Raw genomic sequence first — 22,571 nt, 5'->3', positions numbered from 1 at the left:
TCCAAGTGACCAACATTAAAAAAACAATTGCAGATTATTATATATATATTTTTTTTCTAAGTCGGAAAAACTCACCAATGTTGTTTCCAGGACTTTCACCCAAAGGTACAGACTGAATTTCTTGGAGCAGCGTGTCGGATCTGCTGTGACGATTGAGTTGAAACCAGACTCTGGGTCTAAAACCGTACGCAACAGCCCCCACCTGACATAATACAAAACAAAATGTGCTTATGAGCAGTTCATGGTGGGCAAATAAAGACCCCAGAAGACTCACCCAACGTGTTTAGAAATTCGGTTTTGTACCTGCGAGTCACGCACTCCAATAGTGTTGAACGAACCCACTACACTTGTGAGAAGAGCACGCAGAGGTCCGACAAGGTTAATTCGATCAGAAGATGCCGGCACGACGAAGACCACATCCAGGCGTCCTCCGAGACACACTGTGGACGGACATTTTTATTTCAATACTCTTAAAACTGACACATTGTCCGTGTGGACTTCCAAAGCCTCATGAAGTACTTTATATTAAAAAAAAAAAAAAAACATGTTGAAGGCTTACCAGTGCGTTCAGTGGCGACGCTCTCCCTTCCGAATCCATTTTCAAAAGTGGGTTTTATGCTGAAGCGGTACTGGTGGCCAAGACGAAGCCCAGTCACTTGGTAAGAGCTGGATGAAGCAGGCAGTGTGACAGATAAGCCTGGATCCCGCTCTAAAAAAAAAAAAGAAGTTAATTTCCACTCAGTGGACTGCACAAGTGTGTTGAAGAAGCGATACCAAACAACCATGTTTTACCATTTTCCTTTCTCCAGCTTAGAACATATCCTCGGACACCGGGTAATGGCTGCCAGTTCAGCCGCACAGAATCCTGCGTGACCTCTGCTACTCTTAAAGGTGTTCCCGGAAGGGAAGGATCACCAGCTTCAGGGACATAAATTCAACACATTAGCAACCAAGAAGAAACTCCAGCGGCTACGCTTGAAACAGAACTTACGTGTGGTGACTCGGACAGAAACCGGCGGTCCTTCACGGTTCTGAAATAAAGCCATGACCTTCACCAGGTACTGGGCTCCGGGATCCAGACGGTCTAAATCCACAAAGGACACATCCCTGCCTACTAGCTGACTCGTCTCATCGCCACCTACAGGAAAAGAAAGTTCATCAGGCTCAGGTTTTTTTCCAAAACGAAATGGCGAACTCAGCGTACGACCAACCATCTGTTCTTCTCCAAGACACCCGATAGGCCGTTGCTCCTTGGACTCCAATCCAAGACACTCTAACAACCTCTCCTGGGTTCTCCTGGACTTGGACCGACGTCACCGTGCCATCAGAAGGCTGATTTGGTTCTGTGGCGCCACACGGTTTTTCAAAATTTCAAATATTTTTCACAAAAATATTCATTTAGGCTATCTTGTCATTTTTTCAGCAACATCCTGTAAATTTAAATTCAGTTCAGCACCTGTTCTCACACTGAGGAAACCCGGACTTCCCTCTCGAGAGCCACTTAGTGCAGAAACAAACACGCTGTAAGACGTGTCCGGCTGGAGTCGGTCGATGGTAAAGGAAGAAACATCAGCTGCCACGTTTTGAGTTGTTTCCACTCCTGCGTCAAGTCACAACAAAAACAAACATATTTTTGCATGTTTTTGGAATGCTACATGTTTTTTTTACAAATCGTCGCTTACCATCAACATCATTGCGCCATCTGATCTTATAACCAGTCGCCCTCACGGCGGGTGACCATTCTAAGCGTATCCTCTGAGGCGTGACATCGACGACGCGAAGACCATAAACCGTCCCGCTGTGCGGGTTGGTCCGGGACGACAGCGTGACCGCCTCCCCGACGCGGTCGTTGACTACGACCCCCACGCCAAAAACTAGCGCCTCATCGGGTTGCAGACCCTCGATGGTGTAGACCGAGCTATCGGCACCCACGTCACGGGACTGCTCTCCACCTGACGTGCAAAACGAGAAAGTCAAACAAATAAAATTTATTGAGGGATTTATTTTCTATCTAATCCATGATTTGACTCATCACTTACTCCTGCCTTGTCTCCATGTAATCCTGTAACCCGTTGCTCCATTAACACCTGTCCAAGCAATTCGAAGTCTCCGACTGTTGGCGTGCACCACTCTGAGGTTTGCCACTCTGCCAATGTCTTGCTCTGGAATGAAATGCCCACCAGAAAAAAAAGTTGAAGGAACCACTAAGTTTAGTTGCCTGAATGTAAAAGGAAGAAACATCTACGTAAACATGACCCACCTAGTCTGACAAAGACGCTGGCCGGCTCGCCTGTGTTGTCGCCCACCAGCGGTGTGACACTGACATCATAAGACACGCCCACAATCAGGTCTCGGAGGTCAAGAGTCGTCTGGTTCCCGGGGATAATCTGAGTATTTTGTACTCCCACTAGCGTGATAAGAAACAGTCAAGTTTTAAAATGTATCATCCATAATTTTATTCCAATTCAAATGAATTTACCCTCAGGACTTTGGATAATGATGCGGTACTGTGTGGCCCCAACCACACCAGTCCAGCCAATTCGAACGGTACTGCCCAAAGACTCCAGCACCCTCAGGTTGGACACCCTCCCCACTGGTTGCACTTCTGTAATTATTAAGAACAACATAGATCTTAAAATCTTCATTCAGAGCTCAATAAGTGAGATGATGGACCTCTGAATGTGGTGGCGACGGGCGTGGCCTCCTCGCGACCCTCAAACAGCGTGTACAAGGTGATGAGGTATTCCGTGTTGGGCTGAAGGCCGGTCAGCTCGTATTTGCTGGTGCTCCTAGGTAAGGACAAGGTCTGGGCGCGGCCAACTGGACACAAAAGAACATTTTGGAATTGATTATACATCTGGATTGGATCTAAATTAAAATATGAAAAGCCCAAATGAATGGTTATGATGATTGTGTGACAAATTACCTGCGCCCGCCCGCCACTCCAGTCGGTAGCCTTGCGAGGACGGAATGATTCTCCATGTGAGGCGAATGGAGGACGGACTGGTGATAGCTGCATTGAGGACCTGCTGCAGCTGGCGCTCTGGAAAAAAAAAAATCATGTAAAGATTCAAATCAGTCCGCCGCAGCAGTTAATCCAAAATTCTTTACAACACAGACAGTGTGAAGCACATTAAAGTTATAATTAAATCATGACATTGGATTATTTTATGTCAAAGGATAAATCTTCAAGGATCGCCCACTCGTCTGTGCGGCACTAAAAGATCAAGGCTGGAACTTATTGCTTTATTTAGCTCTTCAAGTCGAAGAGCAAGATCTTAAAAAGCACATTTTATTATTACCATCTTCATTCCTGCACAACTTTTGTTTGCTCTGCAAAAGCAGCAAGGCAATGAATGCTTTCAAACGCCCCACACAAACTGGGAAATTAGTAACAATTCCCATCATTGAAATCAGGAGCAAGGACAATCAGTGACTGCGCCTTCAGACAAAATTAACAGGAACCATATGAACATTAGTCACAAGAAGCAGATGTTGTGCATGTGTAGTAGGTGTACAACTGTTTCCTAAACAGAATTAAACGAGCCAACAAACAATGAGGAAATCTCCTATCAATGCTGTCTGTCCCCTTTTGCTTTCTTGACTCATCCAACATGTCATTGGACAGAATATCTGATATCTATATTCTTCAACTTACCTATCTTGAATCTGGCTGTTTCTCCAGGCCCCTCAACATTTCCCTGATAGAGTGGAACCACAGTGAGAATGTACTCCGTGTCCTTCTGAAGTTGCGATATCGTGTATGTCTCGCTGTCTCCTGCAATTTCCGCCGTTTCAAGATCTCCACCTTTTGTGAAAGTGCAAAAACATCCAAGTAAGAGTCCGAGCATTTCAAGGGTATCTATCGTTGATGTCGTGGATGCTACTGACCTGCTACCGCTCCCCACAGGAGACGGTAGGCCGCCGCGCCGCCGACGCCTCTCCACAGCGCCCGAACGCTGCTCTCCGACTCCGTTTCCACCGTTAACTGCCGAACTGCCTCCAGGCGTACTGCCACATTCAACATTTTGATGAGCAGATCCAATACAAGGTAATTGCATGTCACTCATGGAGGGTGCTCACATGTGCGGGCATTGAGGGTAGCTGGAGATGCCGAATTGCGGGGGAACAGCGGGTAGAGACTGATGACATACTCCGTGTCAGGTTGAAGTGACTCCAGGGTGACAGATGTGGAGTCTGAAGACAGAGATTCCACCAATTGCTGGCCAGATGGTTGACCTACTCTTGCAAGACAAAAAAAATGAATTAACAAGTTAGGGTCTAATTACAAACACACATAGCATATGTTGTTTACTATATATAAAGTAGTCACGAGTAGATTACAATTTATATACAGCAGCTGATCTTCTGTTTTTAATCATGAACACTGAATTGACATTCTTCAAGTTGTAATGGTGGTAGTCTATTTTATATATTGCCGTTGCTTGTCTGTTTCTCTTGAAGACCACACAGCACATTTGTGAAACAGTAGCAGAGTAACTCAAGTTGAGGAGCTCCACGTGAAACTGGCACTCCTGCCACATGTTCACTTCTCGAAACACTTGCTATCAGGCCTGAGGGGCCTCGCCCCACCCTCGTGAATTACGGCATCCACAGCCTAGACATCGACTTGCGATATGAATTACGACACGCCCAGGAATTTCTGAGAAAATAACTGACAAGCCAATGTGCTTTATTTACACTCTGTAAAGAGTGATAAATATCTGCTTGATATTTTGGGTCATGTTTCGGCAATAAAAGTGAAGCTGACAGCTACTGCCTCGAGGCAGCAAGTTGCTCAATTAACTTTTTTCCAAGCCTGCCACCAGCAAATCATTAAGTACCGTTGCTTCTTTTTCTGCTCATCTCCACGTCAATATTTCATCCTGCTTTGGCAGGCCTTTGATAAATCAATATATATCAATATTCTAATGACTATCAAGGCAAGTTAATGAAGCGGGGAAGCCGCGGTTATATCCAATATGCAAAGAGAATAGAGAAATATTCGCCAGGTGCGTGCCTGACCTCGCGGTCCGTAGGTAAGTTGGTATCCCTGGACAGGAGATGAAGGTTGATCCCAACCCAGGGAGAGACTGAAAAACCCAGCTTGGATCAAACGAAGACCCGAAATCCCAGGCAAGGCCCCTGCAAGAAAAAGACATTCATGTTGCATATTAGAATATGTTTACATGCATCGAAAGTAAAAAAATACTATAAAAAATAAGTTAAGATTATTATTATTTTTTTATTACTTACTTGTTTGTTGATTAGCAGAAACCGATTCTCCAACACTGTTGGGGTATTGAGCGATGACACTCACAAGATAGTCCGTTTCCGGCCTTAGAGCTCGTGCGGTAAAGCTTCTCTGACTAGCCGTCAGCGTCTCCTGCAGGAGGTGATGGTGTTTTAACAAACAAAGAGCAAAGGGAATTTCAGACTGCTAAATTACAACATCTGCATAATACAGACAAGGCATGTTGATACTTAGCCTAGATGTGAGCGTTCCCCATAGAGACAAACTATAATCAGCTAGTTCATTCTGAGTCATAGCAAAGCATACGTGGCCAAAATAAATGCATCCATCCCAAACTCACCTGCCGCAGTTCTGCTGTGATAGGTTGACCCTGACCAGAGAGGGGCACATACTGGACCACATAGCCCCTCAAGGGCCCACCTGCTGAATTCCAGCGGAACCGGAGTGAATCAGAGGTCACGCCTGTGAACTGAATGTTGCCTGCACTGGAATAGGCTTCTAAGAAAAGAAGAGATTTTTTTTTTTTAATGGAGCAGTCCTGAACAGCAATCAAGCCGTGGTTCTCAGTATTGAGAAACATGGTAATTTGTTGACTGTATGTACCATCGCTCGCATAAACTCCGCCTGCTTTGGAGCACACTCTGGGGCTGACAATCGGAAGAAGAGTGTTGAGCAGTTTGAATTCTCCAACAAAGGAGGTGAAATCACTGCTGGGCTTGGAGGAAATCTCAGCTAGTTCCTTGCTGTCTGCACTCTTGACGCCTAACCAAAAGAAGCAGAAAGACGTCACAGACGGTCTTGAAATGGAGATCAAACTGCACCTGAGACGTCACCTACCGACTGCAAAGATGTGCACCCCCTGACTGCGTAGCTTCTGCGCTGGTTCCAGAACACTGTCCTGCGACCTCCCATCCGTGATCAAGATAACGATCTAACAAAATAAAGAAACTTCAGAAGGGGGCTGAATCATTTCCACCGATTAACCACCTCTCGCACCTTTGGGGCATCCCGGCTGTACGTGGGGTTGAAGAAATTAGCCGCCAAAAACTTCAGACCATCACCGGTGCGTGTATTTCCACCTTTGTAGTTCATATTCTGCACAGCCTTGATGAGCTCGGTTCCGTTAAGGTATGACGTCAAGGTGAACTCAACCCTGGATTTACAAAAAGATCAATTCAAATATGACCAGCGTGCTACTTGATCAGAATGTTGCCTTTTTCGCAGTGTAACGACTTACCTGGAGGTGTCACTGTACTGTACGGCTCCAAAGCGAATTCCTGCCTGGCCGACAGCGCTTGCAAAGGGTTTGATGATTCCGGTTATGAAGCCCTTCACCTGCAAGAAGTTAACTTTCCCGATACTGGAAGATCCATCCACCAGAAAAACAATGTCTGCTGCTCGCACGTTATCACACCTGCCTGTAAAACAGCATAATAGGGTTCGTTGATGAAAACGTTATGAAAATAATCAATGGAGGATTTAGAGTTCATTCAAATAACAGAATTTCACCCTGAGCTTCGGTGTGCGCTGTGAAAGACAGCAGCAGCCACACGGTGAGAATCCAGCACCTCATCTTTACAACCTGGGGAGGACACAGAGCAAGCATTATTTTGCAAATATAAAATCAGATAAATAAATAAAAAATAAATAAAAACAAAACAGCAATAGTTCTTTATAGTCGGACAAACTTTTACCCTTGGGAGCAAAACAATTCTGTTCCTGATATATGTTAGCTTCCTTTTAGAATCTATAGCAGCTACAGTAAAGAAAAAAAAAAGCCATAAAAATACAGCAACTATGGAAATAAAAACAGCAGAGGCTGGTTGTGTAAATTGAGAAAGGAATGGCAAAAATGTGGAATTGGGTCATTTCCATTATGGGGGCCACCCTGCCTGACCCACATCAGAGTGACTGCGTCAGAACTGGCCCCCTTGAAAGAAAACTGTAGTTCATTCATTGTGACAGGTTTAATGACACAAAGAATGCAAAAAAAATTTTTCCCACATTGTCTTGGGACGTCAAGGCAATAAGTGAGCACAGCAGCTTTCAATTTGGATAGAATGGCAACATTTTGGCAGCAAGAAAGCAGTTTATTATATTACATCTTCAATTAATCCATATCTTAGAATATTAAATTGTCAATCACCCGCATAATAATGCAAGTCTGTGATCTAATTTACTGTTTAAAATGGAATTTAACGTTCAAGTGAGAGCAAGAAGACGTAAACATACAACAGTTGTAATTATACAAAAACAAGTGAGATGTTGAAAGCCCACACCCGAATAATTTTTTTCCCCCTTCTCCTGTCACTATAAAGCGCTTCATCTCCCAACTGTCTTTTATGACGGCCTATTTAAAGCTGCCGCAAGTCTCGATTGAAAACATTCCTCGCTAGCCCACACCTGGAATCTCTGAAAGGATGACCAAACCCACGTCAGACCACCTGAGAACAAAACAAAGCGTGCGGATATAAAATCCTCGAATCTACCTTTATCCAAGAGCACCACCAAAGAGGTGAAGTCACATTGTAAAGTTTATGAAGGACCCCGCCAGCGATTTCCAGAAGATTAAAGATCACGAAGTGGTGATTTAGGGGCAAGTAGGAACTATCACAGGAACCAGAATGGCAATTTCCCTCTGATATAGCGTGTGAACGATGGCAGATGTTGTCACTCAGCCAACGTGCCACAGAAAGCATCACAACATATCATAACAATTTCATAAATCACTTATTTTACAATTGGCTTTTGCTTTGATTGTATATTTGGAGTGAACTCAAAATTCCAGGCTAGCAAACTTGAATAACTAAATTTACTGCTGTAGCCCCATAAAATAATAAAACTTTTTTTTCTTAACCCCTAGAAATTCTCAAATGAACTTTTAATGGTAGCAAAACAAAACACCCTAATGAAGAGATCACATGCCTCATAAATTACTCAGCTCCCAATCCAAGCTAAACATCCTCCGCAATCTCAAATCTGCTCGCATGTCGTCTCCGATTACCAAAAACTGTTGCACAACACGATTGAACAAAAAGCCAGATGGACTAAAACAAGTCTACATGTGTTGTCCTTCTTTTTTCCGCTAACAGGAATGAATCAAGTCAAAGACGGACTGGATTTTATTTGAACGACACACCCTTTCAAATGTTCTAACGTCCAGAATGTCCTCAAAAATGGTCCCTCAGGGCGATAATGACACATTAAGGCAATTGAGTCCACAACAATGTCGAGAAGGAAAAGATGATGAGTAAGAAGAGGTGAGTGAAGGTGAGACAGGGAGGAGCAGGAAAAATGTCATCACCCCACTTTTATTTTTTCTAGACACCCCAGACATGTGTGGATGGGGGAATTTCTGTCTGGCATGTGCCAGGCCACAACAAAGATGAGAATACTGTCAGATGGCGAACACAAAGCATCCGAACACAAAAAGCGGAGGAGGAAGCAAGAGGGGATGATATTCATTTTCCCCCGGCCGACTCATGATGGTGTGCAAAGGACTGACTAAATGAGTTCAGCTGTGTTACATTTGGAAATTCCTTCTTTTCCTGTGCATGATGAGACGGAGTTTTCTAATGAATGTTTGTAGATTTTATTCAGGCTTTAAAAATGCTTTAAAGTCATTGATGTTGATTGTGAAGCATCTGGGAGCCACATGATGCGGGCACAATACAACCTTAAAAATGCCCGTTTAAAAAACAACTCAATTTGGGTTAGATAATTTTTTATTTTATTTTTTGAAAAACAACAAAATTAATTCAAATCAACCTGGATCCAATTTTTAAGCCAGCTGTATGCTTTTAAAACAAAATAGCCACAATCTTATTCAATTGATAAAAAAAGCAATAAACCAAGATGAAATAGTTCTATATGATGATCAAAAGTTAATGCTTGCATTGTGCATGCAAAACAGAATTAAAAAGGCAACATTTGATAAGATCCTAAGCAGTTCATATATCATGCATTTGATCTTGTCCTTAAATCAATATTAAAATGAACCTTGTGACACCTCACCTGAGGTTCTCGACTGCTGCTCCCCGCCTCTCCACCTGTAGCATATCCCGCCGACGCTCCGTGTCTGCGGTGCGCCACAGCTTTCATACAACTGGAGGAGAGCGTCAAGACTGCAAAAGTTTTTTAGTTTTTTTTTTCTCGGTTACTGGGACAGCTTTGCTTGGTACAGCCTCAACACAAGCACCAACATCAGGGGCGGCGGAAGAACAGTTGAGACTTGTTCGGATGCCTAAAGGGGACTGCTGATTTTTCTCCTATCTGGAGTCAGCCTCCTTCTTTTTTTTTGCCCTTTGTCCCACCCTGCCGCATGTGCCGGAGCTGCTGGAATACATGAAAGTGGATCAAAATGACTTCCTGCCTCCGTCAGGATTGGTTAAGATACTCACCGATGTAGATCAAAACTGATTGTGGATTCAAACCTGCACTCGGATAAAAAGAATACAGCTTCAGGAGTACAATGACTCCAATTAACAGGAAAACCAATTAAGGTGAATTGCCATTTCCTCAAACTTCAATCAATATCCTAACAGTGAATTTGTTAGCTCTACCTGACCCACACTTGATCAGAATTTGACCTAATTACACAAAACTTGCATAAAGCAGTCATCACCGATGCCCACCTGTAATTTCAAAATCGGCACCACAAATGATAGCCTACAAAATGATCGTCAACATAAATCAGTACCTTTCCCAAATAGATTCAATAAAAGTGTGTGGTTATAGTTCTCCAAGGGCGTAAACAGGCAGACTGAGAGGGGCCTGGAGAAATCAGTGTTCGGCAGATGGGCGCTCTTATAAAAGCCATCTTGTGGCCCTCATGTTCTCCAGACGAGTCTTTATGAGCCTGCGTCGGGATAGTAAAGCGCAATGGGTGGATCTGCTTCCATCTTCAGTTTGCACACAACATTCCATCTCCGAGCCGCGGTTTAGCAACTTCAATGCATTCTATTAGTCTGCTGGAGGTGAAGAACATGGTGTACTCATTAAGGTGCTGCTATGCGTCACCATGTGGTGGGCTTCTAGTCATTTTCTTTTCCACTTGATAAACACATTGTTGTGTGAATGGATTTTGGGTTAGGGTTCCCGTTGTTATCCAGAGCGACCTTAGATGCTTCCTCCCTAGTGATGTTTTTCGAATCAAGTTTTTTTTTTCTGCAGCTCGGGTCAGGCTTTTTATGTTGTTCTGTAAATAGCGTCTGTCCTGATGAGTAACAGCAGGCGCGCAGTTGCTTTCCTCCATGACAGTAGCTGGGGAGAAAAGAAGCCTTTAACAGTCAAGTTAATGATGATCATCTGACAAAGTAAAAGATAGGCCATGATGAGTTGTGAAAACTAAAAGGTTGCCACATCCAGCAATTTGACTTTTTAACCTTTTGTCCCTAGTGACAGTCAACTTCTACTCTGTCATTATCTAGTTTGAACTTTTCTACCTTGAAAGTGAGATTCCAACATAATTCTCACTTATCTGGCCAGGTAATTTATTTAAAAAAATGCGTTGTTATTGTTCTGCCATTATAGTTCCGCAGTTTTTATTGTGTCACTTCAAACTAAAATTGCCTGAGATATTTTTATCAAATTTCAAAATTAAAAAAATTGCCATTATAAGGTAGTCATTCAATTGGTATCAGTCCAGTGTAGACACTCTTGTTCACAAACTAATTCTACCTGCAGACTTCACAATCTCATTCATTCATCCCAACTTGCTGTCCGAACACGTCAGCTTGAAAATACAAACATAAACCTCGACAGCCATGACATTCCATTTTGGCAATGTATACATACAAAGGTTTTATTGTCCATAAGTATATCACAAATGATGATTTATTGCCGCACTTAAACCTGTTTGAAGTGAATGTTTGCAGTGCGCCCGTTTTGACCTGCAATGGAAACAATGAGAAGGCAGCATCTGACATTAATAGAGAGCTTCTCAAAACAATGCGCTTGCACTAGCGTGTCTGAACACACTAAAGATGAACATACGGCTCTGTGCGTCGGGCGTGATTCATCATTCATCACTTGGGGGAGGGACGTTCTTTTCCCCACTAATAGCAATGCTGGTAAAGTGTCAACACTGATCAAAGAATGTAAATAGGAGTGAAATATTTAGGAAAGACAGAATGTCTTTGTATAGTGTTGTCAACATTGCTTGCAGATGTAGAAAAGAAATGTCACGCATTTGCCATATTTGGAATTTTGGCCATGCAGGTTAATACTTACCTTTGCAGCCCTCACAAAAAGTCTCAGGAACAAGTGGCTCGAAAGGCTTTCAAGAGCAAAATGATTGACAGAGGGCGTGGCTGCACATAATTGGTAAATTGCTATTGGTAGGTCCTGGAGCATGTTATTTTTATTTATTTTTTTCAATAAAATGTACCTGCGTAAATTAGCTGCCCTGCAGTATATGCATGAAAACTGGCTTTTGAAAAGTGACAAATAAAGTCATCAACCATCCACACTTTGAAAAGCTACAATCAAACACAAAAGAAAGAATGATAAAATACCGAAACAGGAGTTGTTAACGGCGTTGGACCATGCTTGTGAGATATAAAGCTTCACCAGCAGAGGGAGACACACGACAATGATACCACTGAATTTGAATTCTTGACCCCTTAAACCTGAAAACATTTGAAGACTAAGACAGACTAAATAAATAAATAAATAAATAAATAAATAAATAAATAAATAAATAAATAAATAAATAAATAAATAAATAAATAAATAAATGAATGAATGAATGAATGAATGAATAAATGAATAAATGAATAAATGAATAAATGAATAAATAAATAAATAAATAAATAAATAAATAAATAAATAAATAAATAAATAAATAAATAAATAAATAAATAAATAAATAAATAAATGCTCGTTCGAACAATACACAGATTCATTCTTCTTACAAAGATTAGTATTGACTTATTAGGTGATCAATATTTGGTGGAGTTTCAGTTACTCAGCATCAAGAGTTCTCCATTCACTGTTGAACCACACCTGCATACATTGACTGTGTTTTCACTTTTCACCCTTCAGGGTCACCCCCATGCTCAGACCTGTGAGTGACACGACGAATAAATGGAGCCTAATGCTTTGCCCCCCATTCTCCCAGTCCGGGTTATTAACGCATCATTATGTCGCATGTTTACAGTGCCTAAACACACAACTGATAATCAAGCAGCCGCTGCGCTTTTATCGGTGAAGAGGAAGAGCAGATGAATAGACAAACACACAGCCATTGATTAGTCTTTCTTTCAACATGCTTATAAATAAGCTCCACAGAAAGAAATGCAACAAATACTGAAAGACTTTCCTCATCAGCGATGACAGCGCTGCTCTGTCTTCAAGGATGCAGTGAATGGACTCCAGCCTAGTCTTTTGAGGACATAATTACACAGCAGCCCTCCATGTTGGATGGGCTGTATGCACTGCTTACATAGATTGGACATGATGGACATTTCCTTCAATGGAAGTTCTTGTCTGTCTGGTGAGCTACCTGGAGAGAAGATGCACAGTGATAGATGACCAGGACTGAATTTGAATGGGATGGGAATGCAGATTTTCTGAATAATTGGGGTGCATTTAGTTGATGTAGTGGGATTACTGTGTTAGCAGAGTATAGAATGCCGTTTGAAATTCATATACGAGGAAAGTGTCAGTGCGACAGTGCGTCAAGAATAATGTACTTGTGTTTTTGGAGTGATGCCCTGCGGCTGTGATCTGTTAGATTACAAAGCACAACCAGTTTTGTGCATGATACTTCTCAGTTTGGGAATTCCAGGTGGAGTCTTTTGATGTGTTACAGTTTCAGTGTGCGTGTCCGTACTTGTCTGAGTTGCATACACAACCTCGGTCTTGTTCAGCGTATTTCTTCCTACCTCCGTGGCCTTCCATCTGCTCTTGTTTGTCTAAAGTCGCTCTGCTTACTTGGCAAACACACTCTGTTTTCTCGAGTGACTTTTTGTCACCCTGTCACACTCCTGCCCTGACCCTCACACACACACACACTGACGTTTTGCTACAAAAAAGCAATCGTGCCAAATTTATGGATGGATGGATGGATGGACGGACGGATAGATTGGAGGGCTATTGAGGATGGGAGTGGGGGGGATACAAATGTGTATATAAAAGCCAGTAAAAATGTCCTGATGTTTGTAGCATCTGCCTGATCTGTTCTTCACATTGATGTCTATGCGTGGAGCTGCAGGGGCCTGGCACCCATCACACACAGGAAACAGGCCCTGGCGCTTAAGACACAGGAAGTGCAGTACACACAGGAAACAGTGCCTCAACTTTTCATGCACGTCTCACTCCTCCATCCCACTGCCTCCTCGCATCCTTAGAGGTCCGCGGGGCTATCCGCCACACGGCACATCTGACAAACTGCTTCATTTCTCAACAGTGCTTCCAGTCTCACTCACCCAACATCCCCGGAGCCAAATCTGGTGTTTGGGTCTCTGGGTTCGACTCTGAGGTCAACACGGAATGATCAAGACTTTGAAGATTAATACGCAAGCACCATACGTTTCTTCTTCAGGCGTGTCAGTTCAATTCAAATCAAATCAATAATTCTTCATATAGCTCACAGACTAATTGATGCTCACAAACAAAATTGCCTGAAATGCAAAAAACCTGCAGTTTGGTTCACCCATGGAAGATGAAATCTGATATAAAAAAAAAAAAGTGATAGATGTGAAAAAGTGAGGGTGAGCCGTCGTGTCTGATGAGACTTCTTTGATTCGCGTGTGCTTCATAAGAAAAGATGGATGAGGCGTTTCATGTGAGGGAAGATCAGCCAATTGTTCTGACACTTGGAGCTGCCACTTAATTGAAAACCGACTCCCGGACTTTCAGCCCCGTCTGCCCTCCTCGGCTCCCCTGAGGTGGGGGGGCGACCTCTTTGGCCGAGCCCCGATGACCTCGCGTCGAGGCCAGCTCGCATGATTGATACTCACCTGGCTTTCATTAGCTGTCAATCAACACGCTCCTCACCAAGGCCAGAGAATAAATCTGAGCAGTTCATGGATTTTAATAAGAGCAATATTAAAGCTATGGAAATCATGATCATATGGCTTTCCATAAGAAAAAATGAGTTTCCAAATGTCTAAAAGGATTTCAATCATTGCGCAAGGTTTCTCTTCTTTCTACCTGAATCTGTCAAATGATCGGTTCTTCTAAAAGCTCCTCATCTGTTGCTGTATTTTGTTACTCCAAACTGCCTTAGCTATACATGTGTTCAGAACAGCATACAGATGGACCCATGAGCTGTATGAATAGGAATGATCGAGACGATTACACACACACACGCACACACTCTGGAAAAAGTGTGCGGTCGCAAGTCTCCCGAGTGCTCATTTTTCCACATGTTGAATGTTGAATTTGCTCCACTCGCAGCACGTTTTATGGCAATGACAGTAGCCGAATGTAAATCAGTGCTCACGGCGAGCGATCAAACGTGTCCACTCTGACCTTCCACTGCGCGTCAAGTTATTCCACGCAGCACCTCACAGCAGTGACCACTGGGGCTCCCAGCGTCTGCACGGCTCGTTGATCTCCACGGGCCTAATGAGCCAAGAAGGAAAGAAGCGGTCTTAACAGGGCCATTACACTCCCAACAAGACTTTGGCTTTACACCCTGGCAATATAACACGCCTTTAAAAATCACCCCGCGAAACCTTGATCTCTCGGTTTGAAATAAGTCAACATGGAAATGGAACCTTGCAGGGCGGCATATAAACATATTTGATAGACAGCCGCGAAGGACAACCGACCGCAAATGAATGAATGATGACGGCGGGTTCAAGGTATTCACTGTACAAATAAAAGCTTAGCACAAGTTAGAAGCATTAAACCGAGCATGATTATCTAGCTTGCTATGCAGTTGTACCTAATAAAGTGGCCTGTGAGCACCTTTTGTCCAAAGTGGGCTATATTTACTCATCAAGACTAAAAGAAGAGAGAACAACACACCTTTCATTAGTAACACAGTGGGTGCCAGATGAAGGCGGGTCAGGCGGGCCCTTGGGGGGCCCTAAATCAAAAGGTTAACAGCCTTGCAAAGTGCTGTATGTCATAAAAGTGGGCATTGTTAGGAAAATGTCACCATTGTTTGCAAAAACTGTCATGATGTTTGCACTGGGAAAGCCATCAATATGTTGTCCAATCTTGTTTCAAATATAAAATGGTCAAATTATCCGACCTCAACTTCGGAAGGCAAATCCTGCCAAGTGAAGCAAATTAGAGAGTGTGAGTATCGGAGGAACTGATTTAAAGTGCAGCCTGTCACATCCTCCGGCTGAGTATGTTGTGGTATGCGGTGGGTATGAGGAAAGTACCTCCCCCTGGGAAATATTGTGTTACAGCTGCTGCTTTTTAGATCACAACCGGGATTCGGCAATGTTGCTTTGGATCAGCAGCGGATCAGGCAGGGCGAGTACTGAGGTCACATTTGGATAATGTTCCCTTCCTCGCTTTCCTGCTAGTATTTGGATCGTACCGCACGCGTCAACATGTACTGACTTGTGTGCATTTACTGTGATTTCAAAAGTTAAATTATACGATAGTTTTGTTCCTCAGCATACTGATTTTTTTTCCTGTATTTTAAAATATTTTTCTACCATGCATCAAATTATATTTTAGGGAGAATTTTTAGGCTTTAATAGTTATCCCCCCCCGCATGTAATTCAATGGGTGTCTCATAAATTACGCATTTTGGCTATTTATGGGTCCCAATTGTCATGGTCAACTGTACAGTAAATCAACAAGTTAATTGATTCATCTGATTGAATCTGCTAACTATGAAGTGACTTGACAAACTAAAATGACATTCCACAACTTTGGCAACCTCTAATTCAATCTGCAAACCAAGTTGATGAGTTTAGTTTTGGGTTCTGAGCAGAGACAAAAAGGGAGGTGCAGTAGCTACACGGTGATACCTCGCATGCTGGCTTTGAGCCGAGGGTCGTTTCCTGCTTTTGCAGGAAACACGCATATTGGAAACAGATTTCCTGCAACGCGTGATTGAAGCCAAAGTCCGAGTGAGAGCGGCCCGCACGTACAAACAGATGAAGGCCTTTAGGGAGACAGCAGAACCCCCGCCTCCCCCCTTCTCGAGTTAAATGCTGTTTCCTTCATTATTTGTGCACTTTTACAAGTCCATATTTTCTCTCCTCCTTTTCCTCCTCCTCACTCAGGGGTTCATGTTTCACTGTTTGGCTTTACAAATGTCAACATGCCTGGGCGGAGGAGGTCTACCAGCCACGTTGGTATACAGCGAGAAAAAAAAACGAGCAGAGTCTCGGTGAGATCGACTAGCTGGGGCCCAAACGTAAATACGCCATGCGACACACACTCACGCTCGCTTTTAAACACTCAAGGGGAGGAAGTTATCGTCTACGTGTCACCGTACAAGCAGACGCTCATCTGTTGAGTGTATAAAAGTGTCAGGAGAAAGCCCGGGTGACCCTGGACTCAACCCAAACAGATTTTGCGCCGAGCGCAACTTGCAGAAAGACATATGTCGGGCATCTGCGCATGCAGGAACAAGGATGCATTCTTTAGGACTTCCTTATTTGTATTGCTAAGACCTGAGGGCAGAACGTGCATGCCTCAACTTCATCTGTGAGTTCTCGTTGAATTTCTAATCAGTTTTGCCATTAGGGAAACGTAAGTGGCTTGAAGCAATACAACTCTCGCCGGCATGCAGAGCAGCTGCAGGTACATCAGCCGGTAGCCTCGACCATCCCTCACAGGGGCTGTAAAGCCGGGATTACCATGGTGATAACCTTCAGGTCAGAGGAAGTGTGCCAGGGCCAGCCGGGACCCCCCACACTGCAAGCAGCGCATGGAAATGAAGCCATCTAATTTGATATTAGACATCTGTCTGCATCAATTCCATGTGCAGGGTCTGCTTTGAAATCATCTGCAACTCAATAGATTGGGGGATGATTTCAAAATGGAGCATTCCTCATCTCCCCCTTCTTGTCCTAATGTGTTGGTGGGCCTCATCTTACCTTCCAGGTGGAGGTATCCTAGCAACCTGGCATGAGCTGTTCCTGCAGGCAGATGCGGGTGCGCACAACATCCGCCTTCCCTAGCATTTCAATTAATCAAAACATCATCTGTTTTTCCTACTGGGCTATGTTTTAATTAAACACACTCCTCGTGATGTCCTCATGTTGCTACACGTGCAACAAGCCACTGAGGACAGACAGAAACTGTGCCAAAGACTATGAAAAGAAACGTTTTCCATGTATGTCGTGTGTTGTTTTGGAATCATATTTCACTCCAAGGAGAAGGACGCTGCCAAAGAACATTTCTGGACAGTTTCAGTGCGTGCGCTGTGACCTTAAGTAGGGAGAGAACGTCCTCTCTACGTTCCTGGAGCTTCCCCAAGTCTATGTATGAGCATCGAAACCTCCTCTGGTGCTTTAGTTTGGGTTGACGTTGGATGGTTTTTCTTGGCAAAGGCTCGCTGATTAAAATGGGAGAGGAATAGGACACGCCGGATTGTCAAATTGGCAGTGTGGCATGCACAGGCTGAATTTTTAGGGTCGGAAATGCTTTATGACAAATTTCCATTTACTGCTTTGGATGTGTGTAACTTTTTACCGCACTTCCTATTTTCGTTCCTTGTCTTTATTCCACCAAGCCATCTTTCTTTCCATCATGCTGATAGTGCATCGAGTTGATCTAATTATGCAACCGATGTTGGCACTTGGGAGGTGAGACTGCTGCACGGAGAATTCTAGCACCTTTTAGCTAACACTTGTAATGAGGTGTTTGCAAGTTGCAGCTGGGTCGCATCCATTGCGTTTTTTTGATGAATAGATTCAATCAGACTGGCTTTTATCGTGCATTGTCGATCCCTTGAGTTATGCTCTTTTTACCTATTAAGATCCAATTTGGGAGAAATGTTACATCTTTGGCAGAGGTCGTCATTCTCCGAGTGACTGTAGCATTTTAATTTGCATTGATTTAGTAAATGCCATTGAATCGGCCTGGGCTGGACTATTCTCTAATGAATTAGTGAGAAGTGGAGCAGGCTTTTTTTTTTTTTTTGCAATGTGAGAGGTCGAGCAGGCTTCTTTTTTTTTTTTTGCAATCTGCTGCCAATTATCAGTGTGAAGGTGATTACCTCACGGCACACCATGTGGTGTGAGGAAACACGGAAATGCTGAAACAGGACACTGTTCAGATGAGCTGGAGAACATGTGAGATTCACTCAAGAAAATTAGAATTGAGGCTAGCTTGTTTCCCAGATGATGGTGCCAAAGTGGGTTTTACAAAGAATGCTTATGGTTCATTAGGAGTTTGGGGTGGAGGAAGCAAACACTTCTAATTAAGTTGAGGCCAGATTCGATTTAAGTCAGAGGAGAAGCATTTCCTCCAGCAACTGTTTGAAAAAGACTTGTCTTCATGCAATTTTCAAAGTGTCTTAAACAGAATAAGCAGATGTAGTTTTATGAGCCCTCTAATACTTTGTGATTAGCTTGTACTATGGGGTGTGTTAACTCAATTCTTTTTTCTTTCAGATTTGCTCATAAAATGGTCAGGGCAGGCAATCGTAAAATAAAAATTAAAAAACGTTATTCTATTAGCCAATCAGGAAACTACCTGAAGCTTTTGCCAGCCACAGTGTAACAAATTAAGTGCTTGTATAAAGTGTCTCACAAGTCATTCACCACAATAAAAAATGACCAGAAAAATGTTCTGATAAGCCACAGCTGATAAGTCACCATGGTCCATATATGGCCCTTGCCGAGAAAGTGAAGCCATTCCGCGTCTCCCTCGCAGTTGTTTGGACAAGTTGCTGTAAACGTCTTCCCATAGGGAGGACTAGTCAAAATTAACTGCGCTCTTTAAAGTCAACAGCTCCCATTGCCTTACTGCCTTTCTCCTTATATAGCCTCAAATTGCTCGTTTTGTTTGGCTGCAGCGTTACATTTCCCGCAGGGGTGGTGGACGGTGGGTGAACCCCTCAGAGAGGACATCACCGGAGGCAGACGAGGTCACTGGCTGCAGGCGCCTTTTAGCAGTAATGGATCCCCCCTTTGTCTTTGTGAGAGCCCCTTTGTTTTTGACTCTCAATATTGTCACACTCTTCTCTGAAATGATCAGCAGCACATTGTCCAGCCACATAGAGGAACGGTCTGTCACGAGTGACCCTTATTGATCTTCCGCCAGCTACCGTGACATCTGCTCAGCACAAAAAAGAAGTTTCATGTACAAATGTTGGCTACTCATTGTGCTGGGCTGTTGTAAAACTAATTCTGTCACTGGTTGTTAACAAGGCTGCTTTGTTTAATGGCCCGAGCACCATAAACAGGACACGGTCATACTTGGCCATGTCAGTAGAGGTTTAGCAAATATGACACATGTGATGCTTTAGAATTTTATTTTTCACAATGTTGTCATCTTGAAATAAGTAAAAATCTATGTATTTTTTTTTTACAAGGCTATCTAGATTTGCCCAAAGGGTCAAGAGGAGCCACGCTTCCTGTCCCTCGGCTCACGGATACCCCTCTGACTGTTTTACTGGTTCTCTCCTTCTTCCGATTTATCATCTCAGCCATTGATGTAGCCTCTTGCAGAAACCATTAAAGACCAAAGAGTATCACCCCAAACCAGATGTTTGGCCCTAACCAAGTGCAATGTGGCAGCCATGCATACAAAGTCCACGACAGACTGATGAGCTGGTCATAAAGCAGTGCACCTAGAAGACGCCTGTTTTTAATTTGAACAAGCCTATCATCACACAGGATACGGTACATTACAAACTGAGATATGAGGTGAGTGATGTCAGGTCTCTGGTGAAAACACATCTTCATTCCCCTTTTTTGGATATGATGGAATGCACCCCAAAGACTTAGAAACTCACAATTGACAATAAAACACATTGAAAAATGTATAGTCCAACAGTTCACTTGTCAGGCAAAATGGATTTTTTTTTTTTCATGATTCGTTGGACATGTCATGCAAGAAAACTCATCTTTCCGTCACAGCCTATCTAGCTCCTTCTCTTTACTTGGCTGAGGCATTCTTTTATTTTATTTTTTCTTCCTAGATTAGTGGATAAACGATCATCTATAAATGTATTGAATGTTTAGATTCTTTTTGTGGGAATGCACTGTCAGCAATTTCCAAGTGGGCAATCATTTTAAATCTCAAATATATCATCTATATATGTACCACCATTTGAGGACAATGACATAGTTCATATAGTATGTAATTTAGCTGTCAGATGCGAGAATGCAGAGGCTGTTTGGAGTTATTTTAAGGTCTGGCAAGCTTTTCTTCCATGCGACTTTAGGTTTGATGGTCCCTAGAGGAAATACAGGCGTAGAGTGTGGCGTCTGCTACGGCCAGATGGAGCTCCTGCACAACCAAGATGAAGAATTTCGGGGGGGTAGATGTGATGGCCTGTGCTCTGTTACGGTTGGCAAGTTTCTGTTACCAATCAGATTTGGAAAGCAACGAAAACGACAATCTTCTCCTCAGTGGAATTTTGCCCTCTTTGTTTGCAGGAAACATTTTTATGACTTGGCTTGAGGGGAAAAGGACATAAATACTTTGGAAACTCCTATGATAAACCATAATGACGTCACTATTTCATATCTGGAATGTGAGTGTAACTTTTTTTCCTCAGAATGGAAATTTGAGATTTAAGGAAAAAGTGACCACAAATTCAACAGAAACACAAAGAGTTGCTAACAATATTATCGAAACCAAAAAGTATTGCTTTATCTTGGGGCTTCCAGTAGAGCTGTATTGTCAATAGTCTAAAGTCAAACATCCCAGAAGTTCAAGATAAAAAGATGAAATACGCCTTTAATGTTGCAAACGGAGTCATTCCTGGCACCCCCACGTAATATCTGCCTATTGCTCACGTTTTTATTCAACAAGATAATCCTGCCTGAAATCAAGCACAACTGGACAATCCCCCCAAAAAAATCCTGTCACTTAATTACATTCATGTTAGTCCTCTCTCATTGCCAAGCTACAGCAATAATTCAACAAAACTGCGCACGTAATCATATTTAGCATAGCACAGTGCGTCATCACGGTTAGCTCGGAATGACCAGTTATCTTTTCGATACTTTTCATCCCTCATTGATGTGGCCTCTGTCCACCACATTGGCTTCACTTGAGGTTTTCCTGTTTGTATCTTTGCGCTGTTCCCACTAGTAGAAGCATCAACACACACTGTAAATCATTTATATATAGATGTGTAAACCTCAAGTATGGTTTGAGTGCTTTCATTTCTATTTAGTTTGAATGAGGTGAAAGTTAAATCTCAATAATGATCATGTATACACAACTTTTGCATGTTAGGATTTCTCTATCCTGTGTTTGAGAGGAAAATAAAATCACCCCCACAATAATAATTTGGCAGAATCTTTTGTAGTGTACCTAATGCGGTAACTTGGAGCGTATCATTTGGATACGTAATGACACCGTTGTGTTTGGGTGCTGACTAGTCACGAGGGTGTAACGAGGTGACAGAACTCCACAATGAAGTCATTACACAACATGGGGAGCTTGTGATGTAACATGTAAAAGTTGTGTTCACAATATGGCTACAAAAGTAGGTCAACATCAGTCGTTTACATCCAGAACATAAAATGTCATAAAAATGGCTGCTTTGGTGTCTTTTTTTGTTTCCGCGTTCGATGATGACAGCGCTAAAAGTTTGACCAATGATTGTAAGTACCGTATTTTCCGCCCTATAAGGCGCACCTAAAAACCAAAAATTTTCTCAAAAACCAACAGTGCGCCTTATAGTCCGGTGCGCCTTATATATGGACCAAATTCCTAAATTTAAACTGGCCCAAAGCATTGTGTCATGAAATCAATCATAAGTGGCCCGCTGAAGACTATGAATCATGAATCAAAAAGACTATGGATCATTATTTTATGATTATAAAGTAATTTGTTCCGTCTGAAGTTGAAATAAAAAAGATAAAATGGAGAATGATTTGATCTGGATTAATGCATTAATGGTGCGCCTTATAGTCCGGTGCGCCTTATATGAGGATAAAGTTTTAAAATGGGCCGTTCATTGAAGGTGCGCCTTATAGTCCGGTGCGCCTTATAGGCCAGAAAATACGGTAACGGTGACAGTAACCGCACCGAAAAGGTAAATACTTCACTCTAGCCATCCTTCCTCATGTGACAGGCACCGTTAACGTGTCAGATCAGTTTCTTTAGTCAGATGAGACCAATCAGCAGACAAAAGTCACTTTGTGTTTCTTTCCATTTACTTCTGACCCCAATAGCTAAGCACAAGACCAATTGGAGATGGACAGTG

At 42.8% G+C, this 22,571-nt stretch overlaps 1 protein-coding gene and 1 long non-coding RNA gene across 2 annotated transcripts in view; one reads left to right on the top strand and one right to left on the bottom strand.

The window, feature by feature from the left end:
• col7a1 (collagen, type VII, alpha 1) overlaps positions 1-9,589 on the bottom strand; it is a 35,019-nt gene extending 25,430 nt beyond the window's left edge. The window contains exons 1-25 of the mRNA XM_061291534.1: positions 9,269-9,589; positions 6,764-6,836; positions 6,492-6,672; positions 6,251-6,407; positions 6,092-6,185; positions 5,858-6,016; positions 5,595-5,752; positions 5,257-5,386; positions 5,026-5,145; positions 4,084-4,239; positions 3,892-4,011; positions 3,659-3,808; positions 2,927-3,043; positions 2,674-2,820; positions 2,480-2,605; positions 2,261-2,407; positions 2,040-2,162; positions 1,683-1,952; positions 1,457-1,600; positions 1,212-1,343; positions 992-1,138; positions 793-918; positions 560-709; positions 304-440; positions 76-202 (exon numbers count right to left, since the gene is read on the bottom strand). Of these exons, the coding sequence (XP_061147518.1) occupies positions 76-202; positions 304-440; positions 560-709; positions 793-918; positions 992-1,138; positions 1,212-1,343; positions 1,457-1,600; positions 1,683-1,952; positions 2,040-2,162; positions 2,261-2,407; positions 2,480-2,605; positions 2,674-2,820; positions 2,927-3,043; positions 3,659-3,808; positions 3,892-4,011; positions 4,084-4,239; positions 5,026-5,145; positions 5,257-5,386; positions 5,595-5,752; positions 5,858-6,016; positions 6,092-6,185; positions 6,251-6,407; positions 6,492-6,672; positions 6,764-6,836; positions 9,269-9,355 (3,478 nt within the window). The 5' untranslated portion in view covers positions 9,356-9,589. The remainder of the gene's footprint in view (positions 1-75; positions 203-303; positions 441-559; positions 710-792; positions 919-991; positions 1,139-1,211; positions 1,344-1,456; positions 1,601-1,682; positions 1,953-2,039; positions 2,163-2,260; positions 2,408-2,479; positions 2,606-2,673; positions 2,821-2,926; positions 3,044-3,658; positions 3,809-3,891; positions 4,012-4,083; positions 4,240-5,025; positions 5,146-5,256; positions 5,387-5,594; positions 5,753-5,857; positions 6,017-6,091; positions 6,186-6,250; positions 6,408-6,491; positions 6,673-6,763; positions 6,837-9,268) is intronic.
• Positions 9,590-17,621: 8,032 nt separating this feature from the next.
• LOC133162279 (uncharacterized) lies at positions 17,622-21,203 on the top strand. Its single transcript, XR_009716199.1, has 2 exons — positions 17,622-19,322; positions 19,719-21,203. It is a non-coding gene; the product is annotated as an uncharacterized LOC133162279 (long non-coding RNA).
• The last annotated feature ends 1,368 nt before the right edge of the window (positions 21,204-22,571 follow it).

The sequence above is a fragment of the Syngnathus typhle genome, linkage group LG11 (genome assembly GCF_033458585.1).
Source record: "Syngnathus typhle isolate RoL2023-S1 ecotype Sweden linkage group LG11, RoL_Styp_1.0, whole genome shotgun sequence".
NCBI classification, from domain to species: Eukaryota; Metazoa; Chordata; class Actinopteri; order Syngnathiformes; family Syngnathidae; genus Syngnathus; species Syngnathus typhle.
This window is presented reverse-complemented; position numbering and strand designations above follow the sequence as displayed.